The following is a 22,736-nucleotide window of genomic DNA, read 5'->3' on the forward strand; positions in this document are numbered from 1 at the left end:
CAATCTGGGGTGTCAATCAAATAATTTACCGTACCAATTCTTTTGACCACTTTATACGGTCCACTGAACCGTGCTTTCAATGGTTCACCCTGTAAAGATAATACTAACACTTCATCCCCTGGTTGAAATTTTCGTGTCCTGGCAGGTTTGTCTGCCCATTTTTTCATAGTGGTTTGGGATGCTTTAAGGTGAATCGTGAGCCACATTGCAAGCTCTCTTGAGTTGTTCCTGGAACACTGATACATAATCTAGTATGGAAGATTCATCCTTCTGTTCTAAAAACCTTTCTTTGATTAGTTTTAGAGGACCTCTTATTTCATGTCCATAAACTAATTCAAAAGGACTAAAACCTTTAGACTCATTAGGTGAATCTCTAGTGGCAAATAAAAGAAAGTCTAGCCTTTTATCCCAATCATGGGATATTCATGACAGTATACCATAATCATTGTTTTGAGGATCTGATGGTACCTTTCTAAAGCTTCTTGTGTCTGTGGGTGGTATGCTAAAGACTTTAACTGTGTAAAACCCAAATTATCCATAACTTCTTGAAATATTTTAGAGATAAAATTGAAACCTTGATCTGACTGAATTTCAATTCGTAATCCATATCAAGTAAAGATTTGGGTTAACTTCTCTGCAACTACCGTAGCAGTAATTGTTCTCGAGGGAATGGCCCCTTGGAATTGAATAGCCATATCCAAGATAGTGATATATTGGTGTCCCGCTTTTGTTTTCGGCAAGGGTCCTACGCAGTCTACCAACACCCTACTAAATGGTTCCCCAATAACTGGTATGGAAGTTAGAGGTGCCGGTTTTATGGCAGTTTGCAGTTTTCCCACAACCTGGCACATATGGCATGTTTTACAAAACTGCAACACGTCCTTGGAAAGACCTGGCCAGTAATAATGCTGACTTTTACGTGATTTGGTCTTCCGGATCCTGATATGTCCTGCTATAGGAATTTCATGCACTAACCTTCATAATTCCTGGCGATACTTAGGCGGTACCACTATCTGCCGAACAACCGTCCACAGGGCTGTGAAGCGGTTTCCACTTCCTAATCAGAAGCCCATCTTTAACATAATAGCCTCTGGAACTCCTTTTGCCTCAGCTTCTATCAGAGCTGATTGTGCCACATTATTTAGTTTTAGAGATACAGCACTGAAACAGGCCCTTCAGCCCACCGAGTCTGTGCCGACCATCAACCACCCACTTACACTAACCCTACACTAATTCCATATTCTTACCACATCCCCACCTGTCCCTGTACTTCCCTACCACCTACCTATGCTAGGGGCAATTTATAATGGCCAATTAACCTATCAACCTGCAAGTCTTTGGCATGTGGGAGGAAATCGGAGCACCCGGAGGAAACCCACGCAGACACAGGGAGAACTTGCAAACTCCACACAGGCAGTACCCAGAATTGAACCCGGGTCGCTGGAGCTGTGAGGCTGCGGTGCTAACCACTGCGCCACTGTGCCGCCCCAACTCTGGATCAGCTTGCTGAGCTGTGATCAAAGGAGACTTATTAAACATTTCCTTTGGATTATCTATATCCCCAAAGAAAGTTTCAGATATTCGTCTGTCAGTAGTGGCAATTTTACCTCCGACAGTGGAACTTGTTTAGCCATGGCTTGGGTTACTACACATGAAGGAAAAATTCCTGAAACCTTTTCCTGCAACTGTTCTGACTCTTTAACTTCACTTGGTTTCTCTGTGACTACGGGAGCAACTAATACTTTTGCTCCGGCCAAATCATTCCCCAGGAGTAGGTCAATTCCATCTACTGGCAAACTATGGACGACTCCTACAGTTACCATCCCAGACATTAGGTCACACTCTAGGTGCACTCGATACAAAGGTACAGGTATATACTCCCAGCCAATACCATTCACGATAACTTTAGCATTCAGCGTGCTCTCTGGTGGAAATGTTATTCCTTTCCCCAGCATTAGAGTTTGGGTTGCTCCTGTATCCCTAAGTATAACGATCGGTTTACCTGCCTCACTTGAGGAATAAGGAGTTACTTTTCCTTTCGACATGAATTCCCGATAATCTTCAGGTATCTTATTCTCAACCCCTAAGCTCACATTGGTTTTTGTATTTGATTTTACAGCTGTGGTTAAAGCTGCAGCCTGATCTGTACTGTAGTCAGAGCCCCTTTCTCTGCATTAACTGTGTGTACCCCAACAAGTCCCATGGGTTTTCCTCGCAACTTCCAGCATTCTGAATGAAGATGTCCCACCTTGTGACAATGGAAACACTTCAGCTTGCAGACCTCACTTCCACCCTCAGCACCTTCTTTTCTGGCCTGAGGAGGGGAGCCTGGGGCGTTCCCAGCTGTCCCATCTTGTCCCCGGCTACTTGCCTTCCTTTCACTCTCCCACTTTCTATCCTTCTCAGGTTTGTGGGGGTGACAGACAAAGGGTTTGGGCTTATCCACAAGCTTAAAATCATCAGTTTCCGCTGCCTGTCTGGACCTTGAAACCTTTTGCTTCTCTACATGAGTTCTCACTACTGGAGGGGGTGAATTTTTAAATTCTTCCAGGAGATTCAGTTCTCTAAGGTTCTCGTATGTGGCTTCCATCTTTAGTCCCGTATCGAATGATCAAAATTAATTTGTTTTACCCTCTCAAATTCTAAATAAATCTGCCCAGCCAATCTCCGGAGGTTCCGAAATTTCTGCCGGTAAGCTTCAGGGACTAACTCATATGCAGCGAGAACAGCCTTTTTTGCCATCTCATAATCTGCAGAAGCCTTCTCAGGATGCATGGCATAAATTTCACGATCTCTGCCCATCAACCTGCTTTGCACAAGTAGTGTCCAGCTTTCCTTTGGCCATTTCATTTGCTTGGCTATCTTTTCAAAAGAAATGAAAAATGCCTCTGTGCCCCTTTCCTCAAACTTAGGGAGAGCTTGTGTAAATTTAAATAGCTTTTTGCTGGGTACTGGGTTGGAGTTAGATTCTTCCTGACCAGAAGCTTCACTGGAGTCAGGATCGCCCTGTTGTTTTAGTTCCAGCTTGTTAAATTTGAATTCCTTTCCCTCTGTTTCTCTTGCTCTTTCCTGATTTTCCTCAAACTCAAGTTTTTTTACTGTCACTTCTTTTTCAGACACAAATTTACATTTTTCTATTTCCTATTCATGTTCAAGTTTTCCTAGTTCTTTTTCATTTTCCTTTTCAAGTTCAAGCTGCCTCATCTGTAACCGAATCTTAGCTAATTCAACTACACTACTTTCTGATTTGCCTCCTCCTTCTTCCAATTTCAATTTTTTAATAAATTCCTGGGATGTGGGCGTTGCTGGCTAGGCCAGCATTTATTGCCCATCACTAATTGCCCTTGAAGGTGATGGTGAGCTGCCTTCTTGAACTGCTGCAGTCCATGTTGGGTAGGTACACCTACAGTGCAGTTGGAAAGGGAGCTCCATGATTTTGACCCAGCAACAGTGAAGGAAAGGCGATTATAGCTCCAAGTCAGGATGGTGTGTGACTTGGAGGGGAACTTGCTGGTGGTGGTGTTTCCATGCATCTGCTGTCCTCGTCCTTCTAGTCGGCAGAGGTCGTGGGTTTGGAAGGTGCTTTCTAAGGAGCCTTGGTGCGTTGCTGCAGTGCCTTTTGTAGATGGTACATACGGCTGCTAATGTACATAGTTGGTGGAGGGAGTGAATATTTGTGGATGGGGTGCCAATCAAATGGGCTGCTTTGTGGGATGGTGTCGAGCTTCATGAGTGTTAGAGCTGCACCTGTCCAGGCAAGTGGAGAGTATTCCATCACACTCCTGACTTGTGCCTTGTGGATGGTGGACAGGCTTTGGGGAATCAGGAGGTGAGTTACTCACCACAGGATTCCTAGCCTCTAACTTGCTCTTGTAGCCACGGTATTTATATGGCTACTCCAGTTCAGTTTCTGAGGTAACCCTCAGGATGTTGTTAGTGGGGGATTCAGTGATAGTAATGCCATTGAATGTCATGGGGAGATGGGCTATTACTTCAATTATATCTGTTTTCTAGCACCTGATTTCAATTCTAACCCCAATTGTGCTGCCAATGCCATTAGTTTAACCTTGGTTACGCTTCGCAAGTCACTGAGCGATACATCCTCCTTCCCCAGAAAAGTTTCAGCAACATTCTGGTGTTGTAGACTTTACCCTATTATACAAGAAACCTGATTCTTTTATTTTCCTTTTTGCAATTATTATTACCCCACTTACAATTGAAGGCTGTCGGCATTAGTTTAATCCCGAAAAGAGCCCGCAGTTAATATGTTACAACTGAGGCATGAGGAGTGCACTGTTAATTCAGTCCCATTTCTCCACAGGTCACAACATATCAAATTTTCCCACTTACCGAAATAGTCAATTAGATACTCTATTTGTCCCCAGAATAAAGCACACCAATAGGTTTCTTTAATATACAACAAAATTATCCATGTATTGTAAACCAAATCTGAACCAATAATGCAGTAAATATATACAAATTGAAATATTAAAGCCCATATTTTTATCTTAGCCCTGATGCACACGCACATACATCCCTAAAACTGGTTAACTGGGGGGAAAAAAGGGATTTTGGTTTCCAGCTGTTACAAAGAAACAGAAGGCATAAAAAAAAACTTAGACTAAGAAGCGGATATGGAAGTCCTTTTGTTTTGGCGAAGTGTCCCAAAGTTGAATCGGTGGATTCCACTAAGAATCCTTCCAGGCGACGTTGATGAACAGTCTGATTGTGTAGGCCTTCAAAGAAATTCAACTGCAGAAGGCTTCACATAGGTCTTGCAGCTGGTGCGCAGCAACTAGGGGTTCAGCTCTAATTCATTCAATGCAAAGTCCTTTTAAAGATGTAAGGTTTCTACAAACATTCAGGATGTATGATCCTGAGGGGTCTTGACAGGGTGGATATGGAAAGGATGTTTCCCTTTGTGGGAGAATCGAGAACTAGGGGTCACTGTTTAAAAATAAGGGGTGGCCCATTTAAGACAGAGATGAAGAAAAATATTTTCTCTGAGGGTCGTGAGTCTTTGGAATTCTCTTCCTCAAAAGGCAGTGGAAGCAGAGTCTTTGAATATTTTTAAGGCCGAGGTAGATAGATTCTTGATAAGCAAGAGGGTGGAAGGTTATCGGGGGTAGGCGGGAATGTGGAATAATCAGTTCAGCCGTGAACTTACTGAATGGCGGAGCAGGCTCGAATGGCTGAGTAGCCTACTCCTCTTAATTCGTATGTTCGTATGTCTTCAAAGTACAGGAGGCAAGAGTACAACTTCATACAGGCTTTTGATTTTCCAGAGCAGGGATTCTTCAAAGGGAGGTAACAGTGGGCTGGATTTTCTTCTGATCCTGGCAGATCCATATACAGATCTCCAACAACCTCTTTTAGTCCAAAAACCAACTGGCTTTAAACCGTTCAAAGTGAAACTAAACTGTTTCCAGGCGATGTCCCATGATGATCCTAAATTCTGTCTTGTCACAACACAAAATAGCTCTTAAGTCAAGACCCCTGCTATGTTGACTTGAGATCGCATGCTTTCCAGTAAAACCTGTTTACTGGTCAATCTTTTGTTGAACTTCCTTTTAACATATAGATTCCAAGTTTTAACAAACAATATGATAACTCTCATAACAGTATGAGAAGACAAAGATGATACTAATGTTTGAAAGTTTTAATTCTAAGTTAGCTTAGTTGCCTTTGTTAGAAGCAGGGGTAGTAGAATAAGATATTTTACAAAAACACTCTCCCATCTCCAATTCAAACTCAATCTGGTGATATAATTGTGGGTAAAAGTCATTTGAAGCATTAGCAAATGTGGTTGCTCCATGGAAGTGTTGTACAAATTTTATTTAGGATATTGGAAACCTGGACTAAATTATGAATCTTTAAAAAGTGAGCACTTTGAGAAATTTTGTCATCATAATTGGTGTTTTTGCTTTGTGTTTTGGTTCTCCTTGTAGTGTTAGCTAAATTATTTGATGAGCATACTTTTTACATGCCAAGTCATTTTGAATATTTAATTTTATTTGGTTACTTAAAGAAAATTCTAATGCCGTTCAAATTGGTCGAAATGAAGATCCAAATATTTTATTGTTACTAGATTTTTACTGATCAAATAATCTCCTGAAGGCATTACGTTAATGCTCTCTTTGTGTTACTTTGTTGCCAATGTCACATCAGCCTACAATGTATGTACTAAATAGTGCTAGAAGCAGTGTTAGAAGAACGGTTTTTAGAATCATAAAATAGTACAGCATAGAAGGAAGCCATTTGACCAATGAAGTCTGTGCTGGCTCTTTTGAAGTGCAATCCAGTTCGTCATTCTATCCCACTTTTATTCCTGCAAATTTCTGTATTTATAATTTACTCCGAGTCAATTAAGCTTCCAAACATTGAAAATCGGATGTCACAGATGTATTAAGTATATAGTATGCGTTTGATAGTATTTAAATATACTCTTAAAAGGCAGTACTTGAGAAAAGAAATCTTGCTGGTTTAGCTGAGAAGCTCAAATGTGTCCTCAGCTTAGGATCTTGGGCCTTTACAAAGCTGGATTCACCTTACAAACATCCAATTTTTATGTTTCTCTTAATTCCTGCACTTGAGAACCCACACTATTCTGTATTACAATACATTCCATATAAGGAGTATTTAATTGCTTATTGCTGTTCAATAACTTCAGTTTTTCTTCAGTAACGAGCTCCCTACTTTGTCAGTCTTTGATCCGGTATCATTCAACGTCCTACTTCTGCAGAAACTCCAATTTAAAAAGCACAGTGGTACTTTAAAGTGACTTAAACTTCCTTGTTTATCAGGCAAAGGCTGAAGGTTAACACGACTACCATATAAAGATAAATAATAGCAGTATAATATTAATATACTTCAAGGTAGTCTGATTAACCCTGTTCTTACAGTCAGAACCAGCCAAAGAAATATGGTTGCCAGTTGAATGTACTCCTGCCTGCAAGTGTTCAGGTATATGTGTGTAAGCTTTTCCCCCATTTAATGACACTAGCAAACTACTCCAAGCAGCCACTAAAATCTGCAGCTCTTTTAAAGTATATTTGTCTGTTTATGAATAGTCTTGCAATATAAATAAAGGACAGTGAGGATGTGAGTTGACGTAATAGAACCATTTCTGGAAGAAGCTCACCAGTATTAATTATACTTGTTTGATCATTATAGTCGTTTTTTTTAAAAGCGTAATTTACTTACATTGTTTTATCTTTTCAAGAAGCATCTTGGTTGCAGTAGGCAGTTAATCTACAAATATTGACATTTGTTTTAAATATGGCTTTTTTCACTCTTACTCCTTTGGATTAAAGCAGTGAACTGTTATTTCAACGTATGGTAGATTTAATATTGCGGGACATTGGTAAAGACTTACTTCCCATGCAAACTGAAAAAAAAACCTCACAATTTCCCTTTTTAAGGGGAGAATAGTTTATGTAGTCTACTTTCAGAGTTCATGGAAAGCTCTTCAGGTCTTAGCACCAGATCCAGCTCAGAAAGGGAGCAATGTGTTATGAAGATGGCCCATTGGGTCTTCAGGGGTCTGTATCATTTCAATGGGAGCTAAAACTTTGGAGCAGTTTGGATGACTGATTTAGATTTGCCTGACATTTGAAAAGACCCTACTGGCTGTGTAGCAGCCATCTGTTTTTGGTTTTGCCTGGCATGAATATCTTCAAACTTAGGTGAGTTTAACTGGAGCATTGAAGGCACATGGATAGTCAAATGGCAGGTCTTAGCCCCAAATAGACAAAAAATGGTGGCTTCTCCTTAAAGAGGAGATATTATGGTTTTAACTTTCTGATTAAATCTGGTGGAGAATGGGCAAAATATTTAGTTTTTTGTCATGGATTTTTTCTCCTAAAAGAGAAAATTTTATACAGCACCTTCCCTCATTCATTTTCTATAGTGAACTTAATTCTTTTTCTATTATTTAAAGATCTTCCTTAGGAAAAGAGAATAAATGCATTGTGTGATGATTTGTCACTTGATACTGAGAGGGTCTTGGTAGATTGGAGCTCTTGGTGCTCTGTGCACATGTTGGGAACAGGACACCATTTCGGTCAGGGTGATTTGACATTCATTGAGGTTTCTTACTGCATGGTGATAAACAAAGTAAGGTGAGATCATTTCTCTTTGTGAAATACTGAAAGGAGATTTTCAGTTTGTGACTTCATTCTGATTTTCTTGGGGGGTGTCCGTGAGTGGGGGTAGTAGGGAGGGGGAGTTGAAGTTCTCACCAACATGCGGGATCAGCAGACATAGGGTCAAATCTACAGGAATTTTGATGTTCGTAATGTGGCCTCAAAAATTGCTGTGCAAATCTGCATTATTTGTGATCATGTTCCCTTGTGGCTACTTACTGCTTTTCTTGATGGGGTCTTGCCATTCTAATATTCTAATGTATGGTTGCTTTTCTAGAAGAAACCAAAGACACAGAGGTGCCACCTATACCTCCGAACAGTCAGTTGACTTGGAAGCAAGGCAGACAGTTGCTCAGGCAGTGAGTGCTATGAATTTTATTTGCTCTTATTACAGCATCTGATAGGATTTTGAATAAATTTGGAATATGTATATCATATATTAAACTTTTTGTTGGTTAATTTGCAAAGAAATTGCTTTATTTTACCAACTGGTAAAACCAGTGTTTTGTTAGTTTATATTATATTTCTTTTAATTAGCACTTAGTAATTTAAGTATACATTTTTATAAAGCAACTCATCATTTATTATTAGTAACAATTTTAGTTTAGTGTTAGAAATATGAAATATTCTCGCACCTAAATGATAATTGTAATTGGCTAATAAATTGTCAGTTGTACTTGCATAGCTTTTGCTAAATCTTGCTAATGTTAGCAATGTAGCCTGTTACTCACTGACTTCAAGTGTGGGATAACTCTCCATTCCCTATTAAAGAATACTGCAGTTTTATATCTTAGTTCTTAGAAGTGTTCATTGAGAAATGTGTAGAAAAAGCAGAAAATGTAAGATGTTTTGATATGAAACCTGAAAATGTGCGCTTAACCAAATGCATGAGTTGGAATTAGAAATTCAAATATTTTTATTTCAAATTTCACAGGTATTTACAAGAAGTTGGTTACACAGACACAATTCTAGACGTACGATCACAGAGAGTGCGGTCATTACTAGGCCTTTCTGGTTCTGAACAGAATGGGTCAGTAGAGACAAAAAATTTGGGACAGATTCTTAATGGGGGAGACTCACCATCTAAACAAAAGGGGCAAGAAGTTAAAAGGTGAGAAACTAAAATGTTATTGATTTCCTTATTCCTTGAATTCATGTACCACTTGAATGAGTACCAAGCTTAATGGATATTTTCCTAGATGGAAAGTGAGAAAATAGGAATTCTTAAAAAAAAAAAGTGAACAAAATGCTATAATTGTTGAATTAATTTGCAAAAGAATCTGTTTGTCACTGAATCAAGTTTCCAAACTATCGCGGTATCTATTGGAACTGAGCTTTAGAGCATTAACACTCAGCCATGGTGTGAGGGCTATTGGCGATTCATCATTAGGGATGGGCAATAAATGCTGGCCTTGTCAGTGACACCCACATTTCATAAATGAACAAGAAAATTACATCTTGGTGCACTTAGTTTCTGATCTTAGACAAAGAACAAAGATAATTACAGCACAGGAACAGGCCCTTCGGCCCTCCAAGCCTGCGCCGATCCAGATCCTCTATCTAAACATGTCGCCTATTTTCTAAGGTTCTGTATCTCTTTTCTTCCTGCCCATTCATGTATCTGTCTAGATACATCTTAAAAGACGCCATCGTGCCCGCATCTACCACCTCCGCTGGCAACGCGTTCCAGGCACCCACCACCCTCTGTGTAAAGAACTTTCCACGCATATCCCCCCTAAACTTTTCCCCTTTCGCTTTGAACTCGTCTCCTCTAGTAATTGAATCCCCCACTCTGGGGGAAAAAGCCTCTTGCTATCCACCCTGTCTATACCTCTCATGATTTTGTACACCTCAATCAGGTCCCCCCTCAACCTCCGTCTTTCTAATGAAAATAATCCTAATCTACTCAACCTCTCTTCATAGCTAGCGCCCTCCATACCAGGCAACATCCTGGTGAACCTCCTCTGCACCCTCTCCAAAACATCCACATCTTTTTGGTAATGTGGCGACCAGAACTGCACGCAGTATTTCAAATGTGGCCGAACCAAAGTCCTATACAACTGTAACATGACCTGCCAACTCTTGTACTCAATACCCCGTCCGATGAAGGAAAGCATGCCGTATGCCTTCTTGACCACTCTATTTACCTGCGTTGCCACCTTCAGGGAACAGTGGACCTGAACACCCAAATCTCTCTGGACATCAATTTTCCCCAGGACTTTTCCATTTACTGTATAGTTCACTCTTGAATTGGATCTTCCAAAATGCATCACCTCGCATTTGCCCTGATTGAACTCCATCTGCCATTTCTCTGCCCAACTCTCCAATCTATCTATATTCTGCTGTATTCTCTGACAGTCCCCTTCACTATCTGCTACTCCACCAATCTTAGTGTCGTCTGCAAACTTGCTAATCAGTCCACTTATACTTTCCTCCAAATCATTAATGTATATCACAAACAACAGTGGTCCCAGCACGGATCCCTGTGGAACACCACTGGTCACACGTCTCCATTTTGAGAAACTCCCTTCCACTGCTACTCTCTGTCTCCTGTTGCCCAGCCAGTTCTTTATCCATCTAGCTAGTACACCTTGGACCCCATGCGACTTCACTTTCTCCATCAGCCTGCCATGGGGAACCTTATCAAACGCCTTACTGAAGTCCATGTATATGACATCTACAGCCCTTCCCTCATCAATCAACTTTGTCACTTCCTCAAAGAATTCTATTAAGTTGGTATGACATGACCTTCCCTGCACAAAACCATATTGCCTATCACTGATAAGCCCATTTTCTTCCAAATGGGAATAGATCCTATCCCTCAGTATCTTCTCCAGCAGCTTCCCTACCACTGACGTCAGGCTCACCGGTCTATAATTACCTGGATTATCCCTGCTACCCTTCTTAAACAAGGGGACAACATTAGCAATTCTCCAGTCCTCCGGGACCTCACCCGTGTTTAAGGATGCTGCAAAGATATCTGTTAAGGCCCCAGCTATTTCCTCTCTCGCTTCCCTCAGTAACCTGGGATAGATCCCACCCGGACCTGGGGACTTGTCCACCTTAATGCCTTTTAGAATACCCAACACTTTCTCCCTCCTTATGCCGACTTGACCTAGAGTAATCAAACATCTGTTCCTAACCTCAACATCCGTCATGTCCCTCTCCTCGGTGAATACCGATGCAAAGTACTCGTTTAGAATCTCACCCATTTTCTCTGAGTCCAAGCATAACATTCCTCCTTTGTCCTTTAGTGGGCCAATCCTTTCTCTAGTTACCCTCTTTCTCCTTATATATGAATAAAAGGCTTTGGGATTTTCTTTAACCCTGTTTGCTAAAGATATTACATGACCCCTTTTAGCCCTCTTAATTCCTCGTTTCAGATTGGCCCTACATTCCCGATATTCTTTCAAAGCTTTGTCTTTCATCAGCCGCCTAGACCTTATGTATGCTTCCTTTTTCCTCTTAGCTAGTCTCACAATTTCACCTGTCATCCATGGTTCCCTAATCTTGCCATTTCTATCCCTCATTTTCACAGGAACATGTCTCTCCTGCATGCTAATCAACCTCTCTTTAAAAGCCTCCCACATATCACATGTGCATTTACCTTCAAACAGCTGCTCCCAATCTACATTCCCCAGCTCCTGCCGAATTTTGGTATAGTTGGCCTTCCCCCAATTTAGCACTCTTCCTTTAGGAGCACTCTTCCTTTAGGACCACTCTCGTCTTTGTCCATGAGTATTTTAAAGCTTACGGAATTGTGATCACTATTCCCAAAGTAGTCCCCTACTGAAACTTCAAACACCTGGCCGGGCTCATTCCCCAACACCAGGTCTAGTATGGCCCCTTCCCGAGTTGGACTATTTACATACTGCTCTAGAAAACCCTCCTGGATGCTCCTTACAAATTCTGCTCCATCTAGACCTCTAACACTAAGTGAATCCCAGTCAATGTTGGGAAAATTAAAATCTCCTATCACCACCACCCTGTTGCTCCTACATCTTTCCATAATCTGTTTACATATTTGTACCTCTATCTCACGCTCGCTGTTGGGAGGCCTGTAGTACAGCCCCAACATTGTTACCGCACCCTTCCTATTTCTGAGTTCTGTCCATATTGCCTCACTGCTCGAGTCCTCCATAGTGCCCTCCTTCAGCACAGCTGTGATATCCTCTTTGACCAGTAATGCAACTCCTCCACCCCTTTTACCTCCCTCTCTATCCCGCCTGAAGCATCGATATCCTGGGATATTTAGTTGCCAATCATGCCCTTCCCTCAACCAAGTCTCAGTAATAGCAATAACATCATACTCCCAGGTACTAATCCAAGCCCTAAGTTCATCTGCCTTACCTACTACACTTCTTGCATTAAAACAAATGCACCTCAGACCACCAGTCCCTTTGCGTTCATCATCTGCTCCCTGCCTGCTCTTCCCCTTAGTCACACTGACTTCATTATCTAGTTCCTTACAGGCTTTTGTTACTACCTCCTTACTGTCAACTGACCTCCTCAATTGGTTCCCATCCCCCTGCCACATTAGTTTAAACCCTCCCCAACAGCGTTAGCAAAAGCACCCCCAAGGACATTGGTTCCAGTCCGGCCCAGGTGTAGACCGTCCAATTTGTAATAGTCCCACCTCCCCCAGAACCGGTCCCAATGTCCCAAAAATCTGAACTCCTCCTTCCTGCACCATCTCTCAAGCCACGCATTCATCCTGACTATTCTTTCATTTTTACTCTGACTATCACGTGGCACTGGTAGCAATCCTGAGATTACTACCTCTGAGGTCCTACTTTTTAACTTGGCTCCTAACTCCCTAAACTCTGCTTGTAGGACCTCATCCCGTTTTTTACCTATATCATTGGTGCCTATGTGCACAACGACAACTGGCTGTTCACCCTCCCCCTTTAGAATGTTCTGCAGCTGATCTGAGACATCCCTGACCCGTGCACCTGGGAGGCAACATACCATTCGGGAGCCTCGTTTTCGACCACAGAACCGCCTATCTACTCCCCTTACAATCTAATCCCCTACGACTATAGCCCTTCCACTCTTTTTCCCGCCCTTCTGAACAGCAGAGCCAGCCACGGTGCCATGGACCTGGCTACTGCTGCCTTCCCCTGGTGAGCCATCTCCCTCAACAATATCCAAAACGGTATACTTGTTTTGGAGGGAGATGACCGCAGGGGACTCCTGCGCTGCCTTCCTGCTCTTTCTCTGCCTTTTGGTCACCCATTCCCTTTCTCCCTCAGCAATCCTAATCTGCGGTGTGACCAATTCACTAAACGTGCTATGCACGACCTCCTCAGCATCGCGCATGCTCCAAAGTGAGTCCATCCGCAGCTCGAGAGCCGTCATGCGGTCTAACAAGAGCTGCAGTTGGACACACTTCCTGCACGTGAAGGAGTCAGGGACATCAGCCATGTCCCTGAGCTCCCACATTGAGCAAGAGGAGCATGACACGGGTCTGAGATCTCCTGCCATTTTTAATCTTAAGCTTAACTTAGTTAAATGAAAAAGGAACGAAAAGTTTTTTACCAATCACGATAAAACCAGAGAAATAGAAAAAGCCTTACCTTATAAACACCCCACCGAGTCCTTTTTTTTTGGTTCGAGGAGGAGGGCGGGTGGGCGACACTACAAGTGTGGTGTCTCGGGTTCAGAAAGCGCCCAAATATATAGTGTTTTACTTACCCAGCAGCCCCCTGGCCTCCGCCGAAAACAAAAGGAAATTAAGTTTACTTTCAAACTGACCTTCCCAGCTGCTCACTCGCTCGCACTCTGCTCCCGAAAAAGCTGCTGCAATGAAAGGAAAGTTATTTTAAACCGCCCAAATATATAGTGTTTTACTTACCCAGCAGCCCCCTTTACCCAGCAGCCCCCTACATGTTGAGTAGTTGCTGCAATACCTTCCTGTGGTATATAACAGGGAAGGAAAAGTTGTACATAAGCTGTTTCTAGCACTTGGTGGCTGACCACAAGACTACATCGATGGTTCACCTACCATCTCGGCAGCAGAGGCCTCAAGATCAACTGGACAGGCGGCAGCAGCTTGCATTTTTATACCACCTTTTAATGTAGCGGAAGACCCTGAGGCACTTCATAGGGGCATAATCGGACAAAAATGGATTTTGAGGCAAAGGAGGCGATATTAGATGGGATGACAAATCTTAGGTGACAGAAGTGGGTTTTAAGGTTTGCTTAAAGGAGGTGAGACTGAAAGGCTTTGGGAGAGAATTCCAGATGTGGGGACTAAGCGTCTGAAGGCACGGTTACCAATGGTGGGCTCAAGGGGGGTTAAACAGCAGCGGCAAATAAATGGGTGGTTTCAATCTTAATGATAAAGTAGTCCATGAATCCCTAGCACTACTTGTAGGCTGTGATGGTGGAGAAGGCATGGGTGAGGCATATGAAGGGACGGTTGATAGTGGAAAACAGAAGTCGGGTTATGTTTGCTCTCCAAAATGATTCTGGGCTGTTGTGCGGTTTTGACCTGATGGTGCTTCATGTGCTCCAACCAGATCGGATGCTGGCTGAACCAGAAGCACTCTAGTCAAAGCTAGGCAGTTGAGATATACAAAGTGTGGTTGCAAGTGATTTTGAGGAGAGTTTTTTTCCAGGGGATTGAAATAGAAAAGGAAGATGTGATGATGAGGGATATGAAGAAGTAGTTGGAGATCGGCTTGTCAGTTACAGAAACTATGGGAGTAAAGAGGCTACTGGAGACCTCGAGAAGGATATATTGGCCTTGAACGAACTGCTGCAGAGATTTACCAGAATAATACCTGGACTCCAAGGATTAAATTGCAAGGAGAAATTACACAAGCTAGAGCTATATTCCTTGGAATTTAGAAGGTTAAGGGGTGTTTTGATTTAAGTTTTCAAGATACTCGGGAACAGAAAGGGTCAATAGTAACTATTCCCACTGGTTGGGGAGTTTTGGACTTTGGGGCATAATTTAAAAATTAGAGCTAGTTCTTTCAGGAGTGAAATTAGGAAACACTTTCACACAATGGGTGGTTGAGATTTGGAACTCTTCTGCAAACAGCAATTGATTTCTAGATCATTTGTTAATTTTAAATCTGAGGTTGATAGATTTTTGTTAACTAAAAGTATTAAGGGATATGAGCAAAGAGGGGTATATGGAGTTAGGTTATAGATCAGCCATGATCTCATTGAATGGCGAAACAGGCTTCAGGGGCTAAATGGTCTACTCCTATTCCTGTGTTCCGAGGCGAGAGTGACTGTGTGTATTGGTAGGAGAGTTTAAATGGAGGGAGTGGTTTAGGGAGGATAGGAGTAAGTTAATTCAAAGGGAAGATGAGATGAAGATTGAAATCACCAAGGAGGAGGAAAAGTAGCTAAGTGCAGATGCTAAGTGAGAAATGAAAGGGGGGGTATCTTGTCAGAAACTGGGGGGGTGGATAGAGAATTGAGGATTTTAAAAGGAGGTGAAGGATTGGAATAAGTTGAGGCACTCGAAAAGGGATAATGTCTCAAGTTTAAAATTCCTGTCCTTGTTTTCAAATTCCCCCATGGCTTCACCCCTCCCTATCTCTGTAGTCTCCCCTGCCACTCGAAGCCTTTGAAATCTCCGTGCTGCTCCAATTCTGGCTTCTTGTGCATCCACAATTTTAATCACTACTGCTTTGGCCACCACATCTGCATCTCGTTAAGCCCTAAGCTCTGGAATTCCCTCCCTAAACCTCTCCACCTCTTTACCTTTCTCTCCTTTAAGACGCTTCTTAAAAACTACCTCTTTAACCAAGCTTTTGGTCGTCTGTCTTAATATCTGCATGTGTGACTCTGGTTTCCAATTTTGTTCAGTAACTCTCCTGTGAAGACCCTTGGGATGTTTAACTATGCTGAAGGTGCTGTATAAAGGCAATTTGTCATTGTTGATCCACAGCTAACACAACATTAGAACACAGTACTGTGTTTTGGGATTAAATTTACTCACAGAAGCTTTTTGAATGTTCCTACATCAGAGTGGATTGAAAGTGCTTTGAAAGTTGGTAATCTCAATCAGAAGGCTTAGTGTCAGGTGGTTGTTGTGACTCATATTCAATATTAATTTTCCTCAAAAGGAAATTTTTACCTATATTTAGAGATCTATAAGGAACACATAGTTGTGGAGATGCCAAGCTCCTGCATTTTGAGTGTTTGTGTTTTGGAAGGGAGAGATGAGAAGCAAGTAAGAGGGAAAGAGGGTTGGATTACTTAAAAAAAAATCAACCGATCAGCGTTTCAGTGAGCAGTTTTGATGTCTGCCAGCTTCAGGACCATAGCGCAGACTTTTGGGTTGATGAAAAGAGATTTTAAAATATGTAGATTGAGTTGAAGAGTGAAAAGCAAACCATAAACAGAAAAATACATCTTAAAGGTAATAATACTTCATAAGATAAATAAGTTAGTAATATGAAATTGATTTTGAAGAAAAAGTGATGTAATTGGTTATTGCTAATAAGTTTTTCCTTGCTCTCTTCTGAACATAGGAACGCAGGAGATAAGCCAAGGGGAGGTCTAGCTGAGGCTGTTCTTGAGACATTTAATTTCCTAGAAAATACAGATGATGACAGTGATGATGATGACGAGGAAGGTGAAATGGTGGAGGACATCACAGACAGCAAAGAAAAACACAGAATAAACAAGAAACATAAAGTAAATGTTCAAATCTATTGTCCCAATGTCTTTGGGGACTTTGTGCAAATTCCTTAAAAAAAAAAAGGGGCCCATCATGTGAGACAACAAGCACCAGTAAAAACTTTGTGTTGTAACTGTATTTTAATTAACGTTTGAGATTTTAGGGAGAAGTACAACAAAATCGAGTTTCAATGTTGCCTGATGATCTGAACAAAAGAAAACAATGATGGACAAAATAGAAGATATGATGTAGTTCAGTGATCATTTCCTTTTAAGAACATAAGAATAGGAGCAGGAGTCGGCCATTCGGCCCCTCTAGCCTGCCCTGCCTTTCAATAAGATCATGGCTGAAATGCCCCAGACCTCAACTCCTCTTTTGTGCCAGCTCCTCATAGCCCTCAACTCCCCGATATTTCAAAAATCTGTCTATATCCTTCCAGTGATCTAGTCTCCACAACTCTCTGGGTTAGAGAATTCCACACATTCACAACCCTCTGAGAGAAGAAATTCCTTTGCATCTCAGTTTTAAATGATTGTCCCCTTATTCTGTAACTATGTCTCCTAGTTTGAGATTCCCCCACTAGTGGAAACATCTTCTCAACATCTACCCCTGTCAAGCCCCCTCAGAATCTTGTATGTTTCAATAAGATCGCCCCTCATTCTGAATAAAGGCCTAACCTGTTTTAGCCATTCTTGATAAGTCAACCCCTTCATCCCAGGAATCAGCCTAGTGAATCTCTTTTTTGAACTGCCTCCAATCCCAGTATATCCTTTCTTAAATACGGGGACCAAAACTGTACACAGTGCTCCAGGTGTGGCCTTACCAACACCCTGTACAGTTGTAACAAGACTTCCCTATTTTTAAACTCCAACCCCCTAGCAATAAAGGCCAAAATTCCATTTGCCTTCGTAGTTACTTGCTGCACCTGCATGTTAACTTTTTGTGTTTCATACACAACACCCAGATCCTTCTGTGTTCCACTTTTTTTGAAGTCTCAGTCCACTTAAATAATAGTCTGCCGTTTGATTCTTCCTACCAAATTGCATGACCTCCCACTTTCCTACATTAAACTCCATCTGCCAAGTTTTTGCCCACTCACTCAACCTATCTATATCCCCTTGCAGATTCCTGATGTCCTCATCACAACATGCCTTCCCACCTATTTTTGTATCGTCAGCAAATTTGGATATATTACACTCTGCCCCCTCCTCCAAGTCATTTAATATAGATAGTAAATGATTGAGTCCCTAGTACTGATCCTTGTGGCACTTCACTAGTTATGTCTTTCCAACCTGAAAAAGACCCATTAATCCCGACTCTCTGTCTTCTGTGTCTTAACCAATCCTCAATCCATGCTAATACATTACCCCCAATACTGTGAGCTCCTATCTTGTGCAATAATCTTTTATGTGGCACCTTATCGAATGCCTTCTAGAAATCTAAATACACTACATTTATTGGTTCCCCTTTAAAGGCTCTGCTTGTTATATCTTCAAAGAACTCTAACAAATTTGTCAATCATGATTTCCCTTTCACAAAACCATGTTGACTCTGTTTGATTGCGTTAAGCTTTTCTAAATGTCCTGCTATTTCTTCCTAAATAATGGACTCTAGCATTTTCCCAACTACTGATGTTAGGCTGACTGACCTATAGTTTCCTGCTTTTTGTCTCCATCCCTTCTTGAACAGGGGCGTCACATTAGCGGTTTTCCAATCCTTTGGGACCCTTCCGGAATCCAGTGAGTTATGGAATATTTTGACCAATGCCTCCACTATCTCTGCAGTCACTTCCTTTAAAACTCTTGGATGTAGGCCATCAGGTCCTGGCGACTTGTCTGCCTTTAGTCCCATTAGTTTGTCAAATACTTTATCCCTCGTGATAGAGACTGTTACAAGATCTTTCCTCCCATTAGCTCCTTGCCTATCTGATATCTGTGGGATGTTTATGGTGTCCTCCACCGTTAAGACTGATGAATGATATTGGTTACGTTATCTGCCATTTTCCTGTTCCCCATTATCAGTTCTCCAGTCGCATCCTCCAAGGGTCTCACCCTTACTTTAGCTACTCTCTTTTTATATACCCATGGAAGCTCTTGCTGTTTGTTTTTATATTTCTTGCCAATTTAATTTCAAAATCAATTTTCTCCCTTTTTATTAGCTTTTTCGTCATCCACTGCTGGTTCCTAAAAGAATTTTCCAATCCTCTGGCCTACCACTATTTTTCGCCATTTCGCATGCCTTAATTTTTGATTGGATATTCTCTTTGACTGCCTTTGTTAACCACGGGTGGTTCACCTTTCTCATCGAGTCCTTTTTAACCAGGATAAATTTTTGCTGAGCATTATGAAATATCTGCTTAAATGTTTGCCACTGCTCATCCACTGACCTTCCCCTTAGTCTATTTTTCCAGCTCGCTTGAGACAACTCTTGCTTCATACCTCTGTAATTGCCCTTGTTTAAGTTGAGGACAGTGGTTTGAGACCCGAGTTGCTTGCCCTCAAACTGAATTTGAAATTTTACCGTGTTGTGATCGCTACCCCCTAGAGGATCCTTAACTACGATATCTCTTATTAATCCTACCTCATTACACATTACTTGATCTAAAGTAGTTTGTTACTTGGTAGGTTCTGCAACGTATTGCTCTAAGTAACAATCCCTGATGCACTCTAGAAATTCGTCTTCCGTGTTAACTCCGCCAATCTGATTTGTCCAGTCAATATGCAGATTAAAATTACCCATGACAATTGTAGTGCCGTTCTTACATGCCTGCGTTATTCCCCAATTTATACTTTGTCCTACAGTGAGGCAACTCTTCGGGGGCCTATAGATGACTCCCACCTGTGACTTCTTCCCCTTGCTATTCCTTATTTCCACCCAAACTGATTCCACATCTATTGCACCTATATCACTACTCACCACCGCACTGATACCTTCCTTCATTAACAAAGCTATCCCACCTCCTTTTCCTTTTTGCCTATTTTTCCGGAATGTCAAATACCCTTGAATATTGAGTTCTCAGTCTTGGCCACCCTGCAACCATGTCTCTGTAATAACTTTCAAGTCATACTGATTAATTTCTATTTGTGTTGTCAACTCATCTATCCTGTTGCAAATGCTGCATGCATTCAGATAAAGAGCCTTAAGCTTTGACTTTTTGCCATTATTACTCAATCTGGTTCCAATTTCTGCTGTACTCGTCTGCTTATATTTTCTGCCCCTTCCTGTCCTACTTTGAATACCCGTTGGTCTCTTCACTACCCTGCACCTCTGTCTCTCGTTTCTTTTTGATTTTTTAAACTTCCCTTCAATTGAACCCCCCCCCGATTTAGTTTAAAGTCTTATCTACAACCCTAGTTATACGATTTGCCAGGACACTGGTCCCAGCATGGTTCAAATGGAGCCCGTCCCAACGGAACAGCTTTCTCCTTCCCCAGTACTGGTGCCAGTGCCCCATGAATCAGAGCCCATTTCTTCCACACCAATCTTTGAGCCACGCGTTTACCTCTCTAATCTTATTTACCCTACGCCAATTTGAACATGGTTCAGGTAGTAATCCGGAGATTATTACCTTTGAGGTTCTGCTTTTTAATTTAGCACCGAATGCTCATAGTCCCTCAGCAGAACCTCTTTCCTCATCCTACCTATGTCGTTGGTACCTACGTGGACCAGGTAGGCAACACAGCCTTCGGGGCTCCCTGGCTTTGCTGCAGGGAATAGTATCTATTCCCCTAACTATGCTATCCCCTATTAGTACTACATTTTTCTTTTCTCCCCCCAGTTGAATGGCACTCTGAACCACGGTGCTGTGGTCAGTTTGCTCATCCTCCCTGCAGCCTGTGTCCTCATCCGGGAGCAAGAACCTTGTACCTATTGGATATGGGCACTGGCTGAGACTCCTCCAAAGCTAAATTCTGGATGCTCATACCTGCCTCACTTACAGTCACACCCTCTTGTCCCTGACTATGGTCCAAATTTGATGTAATCTAAGGGGTGTGACTGTCTCCTGAAACATAGTGTCCAGGTAACTCTTCCCCCTCCCTGATGTGTCGCAGTGTCCGCAGCTTGGACTCCAGCTCATCAACTCTGAGCCGAAGGACCTTGAGCAGCCAACACTTGCTGCAGATGTGGTTGCCATGGATTGCAGCGCCATCCACCAGCTCCCACATACTACAGCTGCAACACATCGCCTGCCCAACCATATCTATTCTATTTAATTAATTAATTTGGATGTTAAATGTTTTAAAAGTGAATTTCTTAACTGTTCTCTTCAGCTGTAATAACGTCTGTTGATTTAAACCACTTGGCCAAAAAGAGACACGGAAGAGATACCCACCAATCACCTACCTGTTTTCCTGTGACATCACACTTCAGCTGTGACTGGTAGAAGGGGCTCTCTGCTGCCAATTTTTATCTCCTGCTGCTGCTGCCCTTCTCAGACAATTACTTGCCAATCAGCTTCTTCCCCTGTACCATTGAGGTTGAAAAAGCAAAGCATGATATCACAGCGGAAATGCTAGTCAGTGACCAGCCAAAAGATATAATGAAATAGTAGTAATCTGATCAATAGTCTCATTGTCATTATCTCAGTCACTTTACTGTCTGTGAGTTTTAGTCCTCAAGCATATTTCTGTGCACCATAGTTATCTGAATTTGTATATGGTTTGTTTTTCTTGATTGAAATCTTACAAAATATGTTGAAAAACAATTTTTTCTTAATTTAAAAGATGCTATAAAATGTGCATTAATGACAGAAGTTTGACCCTTGAACGGTATCAGCCAATTATGTTAAGATAGGCAGCAAGTTTCTGGATTGGATACCATGGTGATTTTAAAATTATCAATATTTGTCATTTCTAGATTGGTAATGAAGGGCTGGCTACTGACTTGCCTGATGATACTGAAGAAGCTTTGAAGGAATTTGATTTTTTAGTGACAGCCGAAGATGGAGAAGGAGCTGGGGAAGCTAGAAGTTCTGGGGATGGAACAGAATGGGGTAAGAATATCTGTGAAGTTGCTGACGAATCACACTTGAAACCCATTCCATTATCTGTCTGCGCTATGCCATTTATTGCTATTTATTTGAGTTCTCATGATTCTGATGGCAACGCTACCAATTAACGAGAAAAAATAGATCTTCAGAATTATTTTAATATATCTGGTATGATTGAGTTTTTTTTGGTAGTGTCAGACTGAGATGAATAGTTCTAGTTTTATAATTCTTTGTACTTCAAGTTAATTAAAATTAAATCTGAAAGAAATTGAGATTGTTGATTGAACAGCGAGAGGGCTTAAAGTTATACTGTGGCATAAATCTTCTATCAGTAGTCCAAGTGTCTTCAGTTTCATCAATGACCTCCCCTCCATCATAAGACCAGAAGTGGGCTGTTCACTGGTGTTTGCATCACGTTCAGCTGTTTGAAATTCCTCATAATGAAGCAGTCTGTGCCAACATACAGCAAGATCTGGACAACATGCAGGCCTGTGTTGATAAGTGGCAAGTAACATTCATGTTACACAAGTGGCAGGTGATGAATCTCCAACAAGAGGGTGTCTAACCACCTTTCCATGACATTCAGTAGCACCACCATTGCTGGGTCCCCCACCATCAACATCCTGGCAGGGGGAGAGGGGTGTGGGTGTGGGTCTTCACCATTGATCAGAAATGCAACTGGACCAGCCATATAAATACTGTGGCTGATAGATCAAGTCATGGCCTAGGTATTCTGCGGCAAGCGACTTACCTTCTGAGCCTCCAAAATCTCTCCAGCACCTACAAGGCACCATTCAGGAGTGTGATGGAATACTTTCCATTGGCCTGAATGGGTGCAGCTGGAACAACCCTCAAGAAGCTTAAACGTCATCAAGTACAAAGCAATCTGCTTGACTGGCACTTCATCCACTAGCCTATACAACCATCCACTCCATCACTAGCATACCATGGCTGAAGT

General features: G+C 41.8%; 1 protein-coding gene across 4 annotated transcripts in view; it reads left to right on the forward strand.

The window, feature by feature from the left end:
- The window catches only part of strn3 (striatin, calmodulin binding protein 3), a 207,807-nt gene that overhangs the window by 87,572 nt on the left and 97,499 nt on the right, over positions 1-22,736 (forward strand). For all 4 annotated transcript variants that reach the window (XM_068039354.1, XM_068039355.1, XM_068039356.1 and 1 more), the window contains exons 4-7: positions 8,422-8,503; positions 9,079-9,255; positions 16,640-16,805; positions 21,646-21,781. In XM_068039354.1, the coding sequence (XP_067895455.1) occupies positions 8,422-8,503; positions 9,079-9,255; positions 16,640-16,805; positions 21,646-21,781 (561 nt within the window). The remainder of the gene's footprint in view (positions 1-8,421; positions 8,504-9,078; positions 9,256-16,639; positions 16,806-21,645; positions 21,782-22,736) is intronic.

Source organism: Heterodontus francisci, chromosome 9, assembly GCF_036365525.1.
Source record: "Heterodontus francisci isolate sHetFra1 chromosome 9, sHetFra1.hap1, whole genome shotgun sequence".
Taxonomy (NCBI): Eukaryota; Metazoa; Chordata; class Chondrichthyes; order Heterodontiformes; family Heterodontidae; genus Heterodontus; species Heterodontus francisci.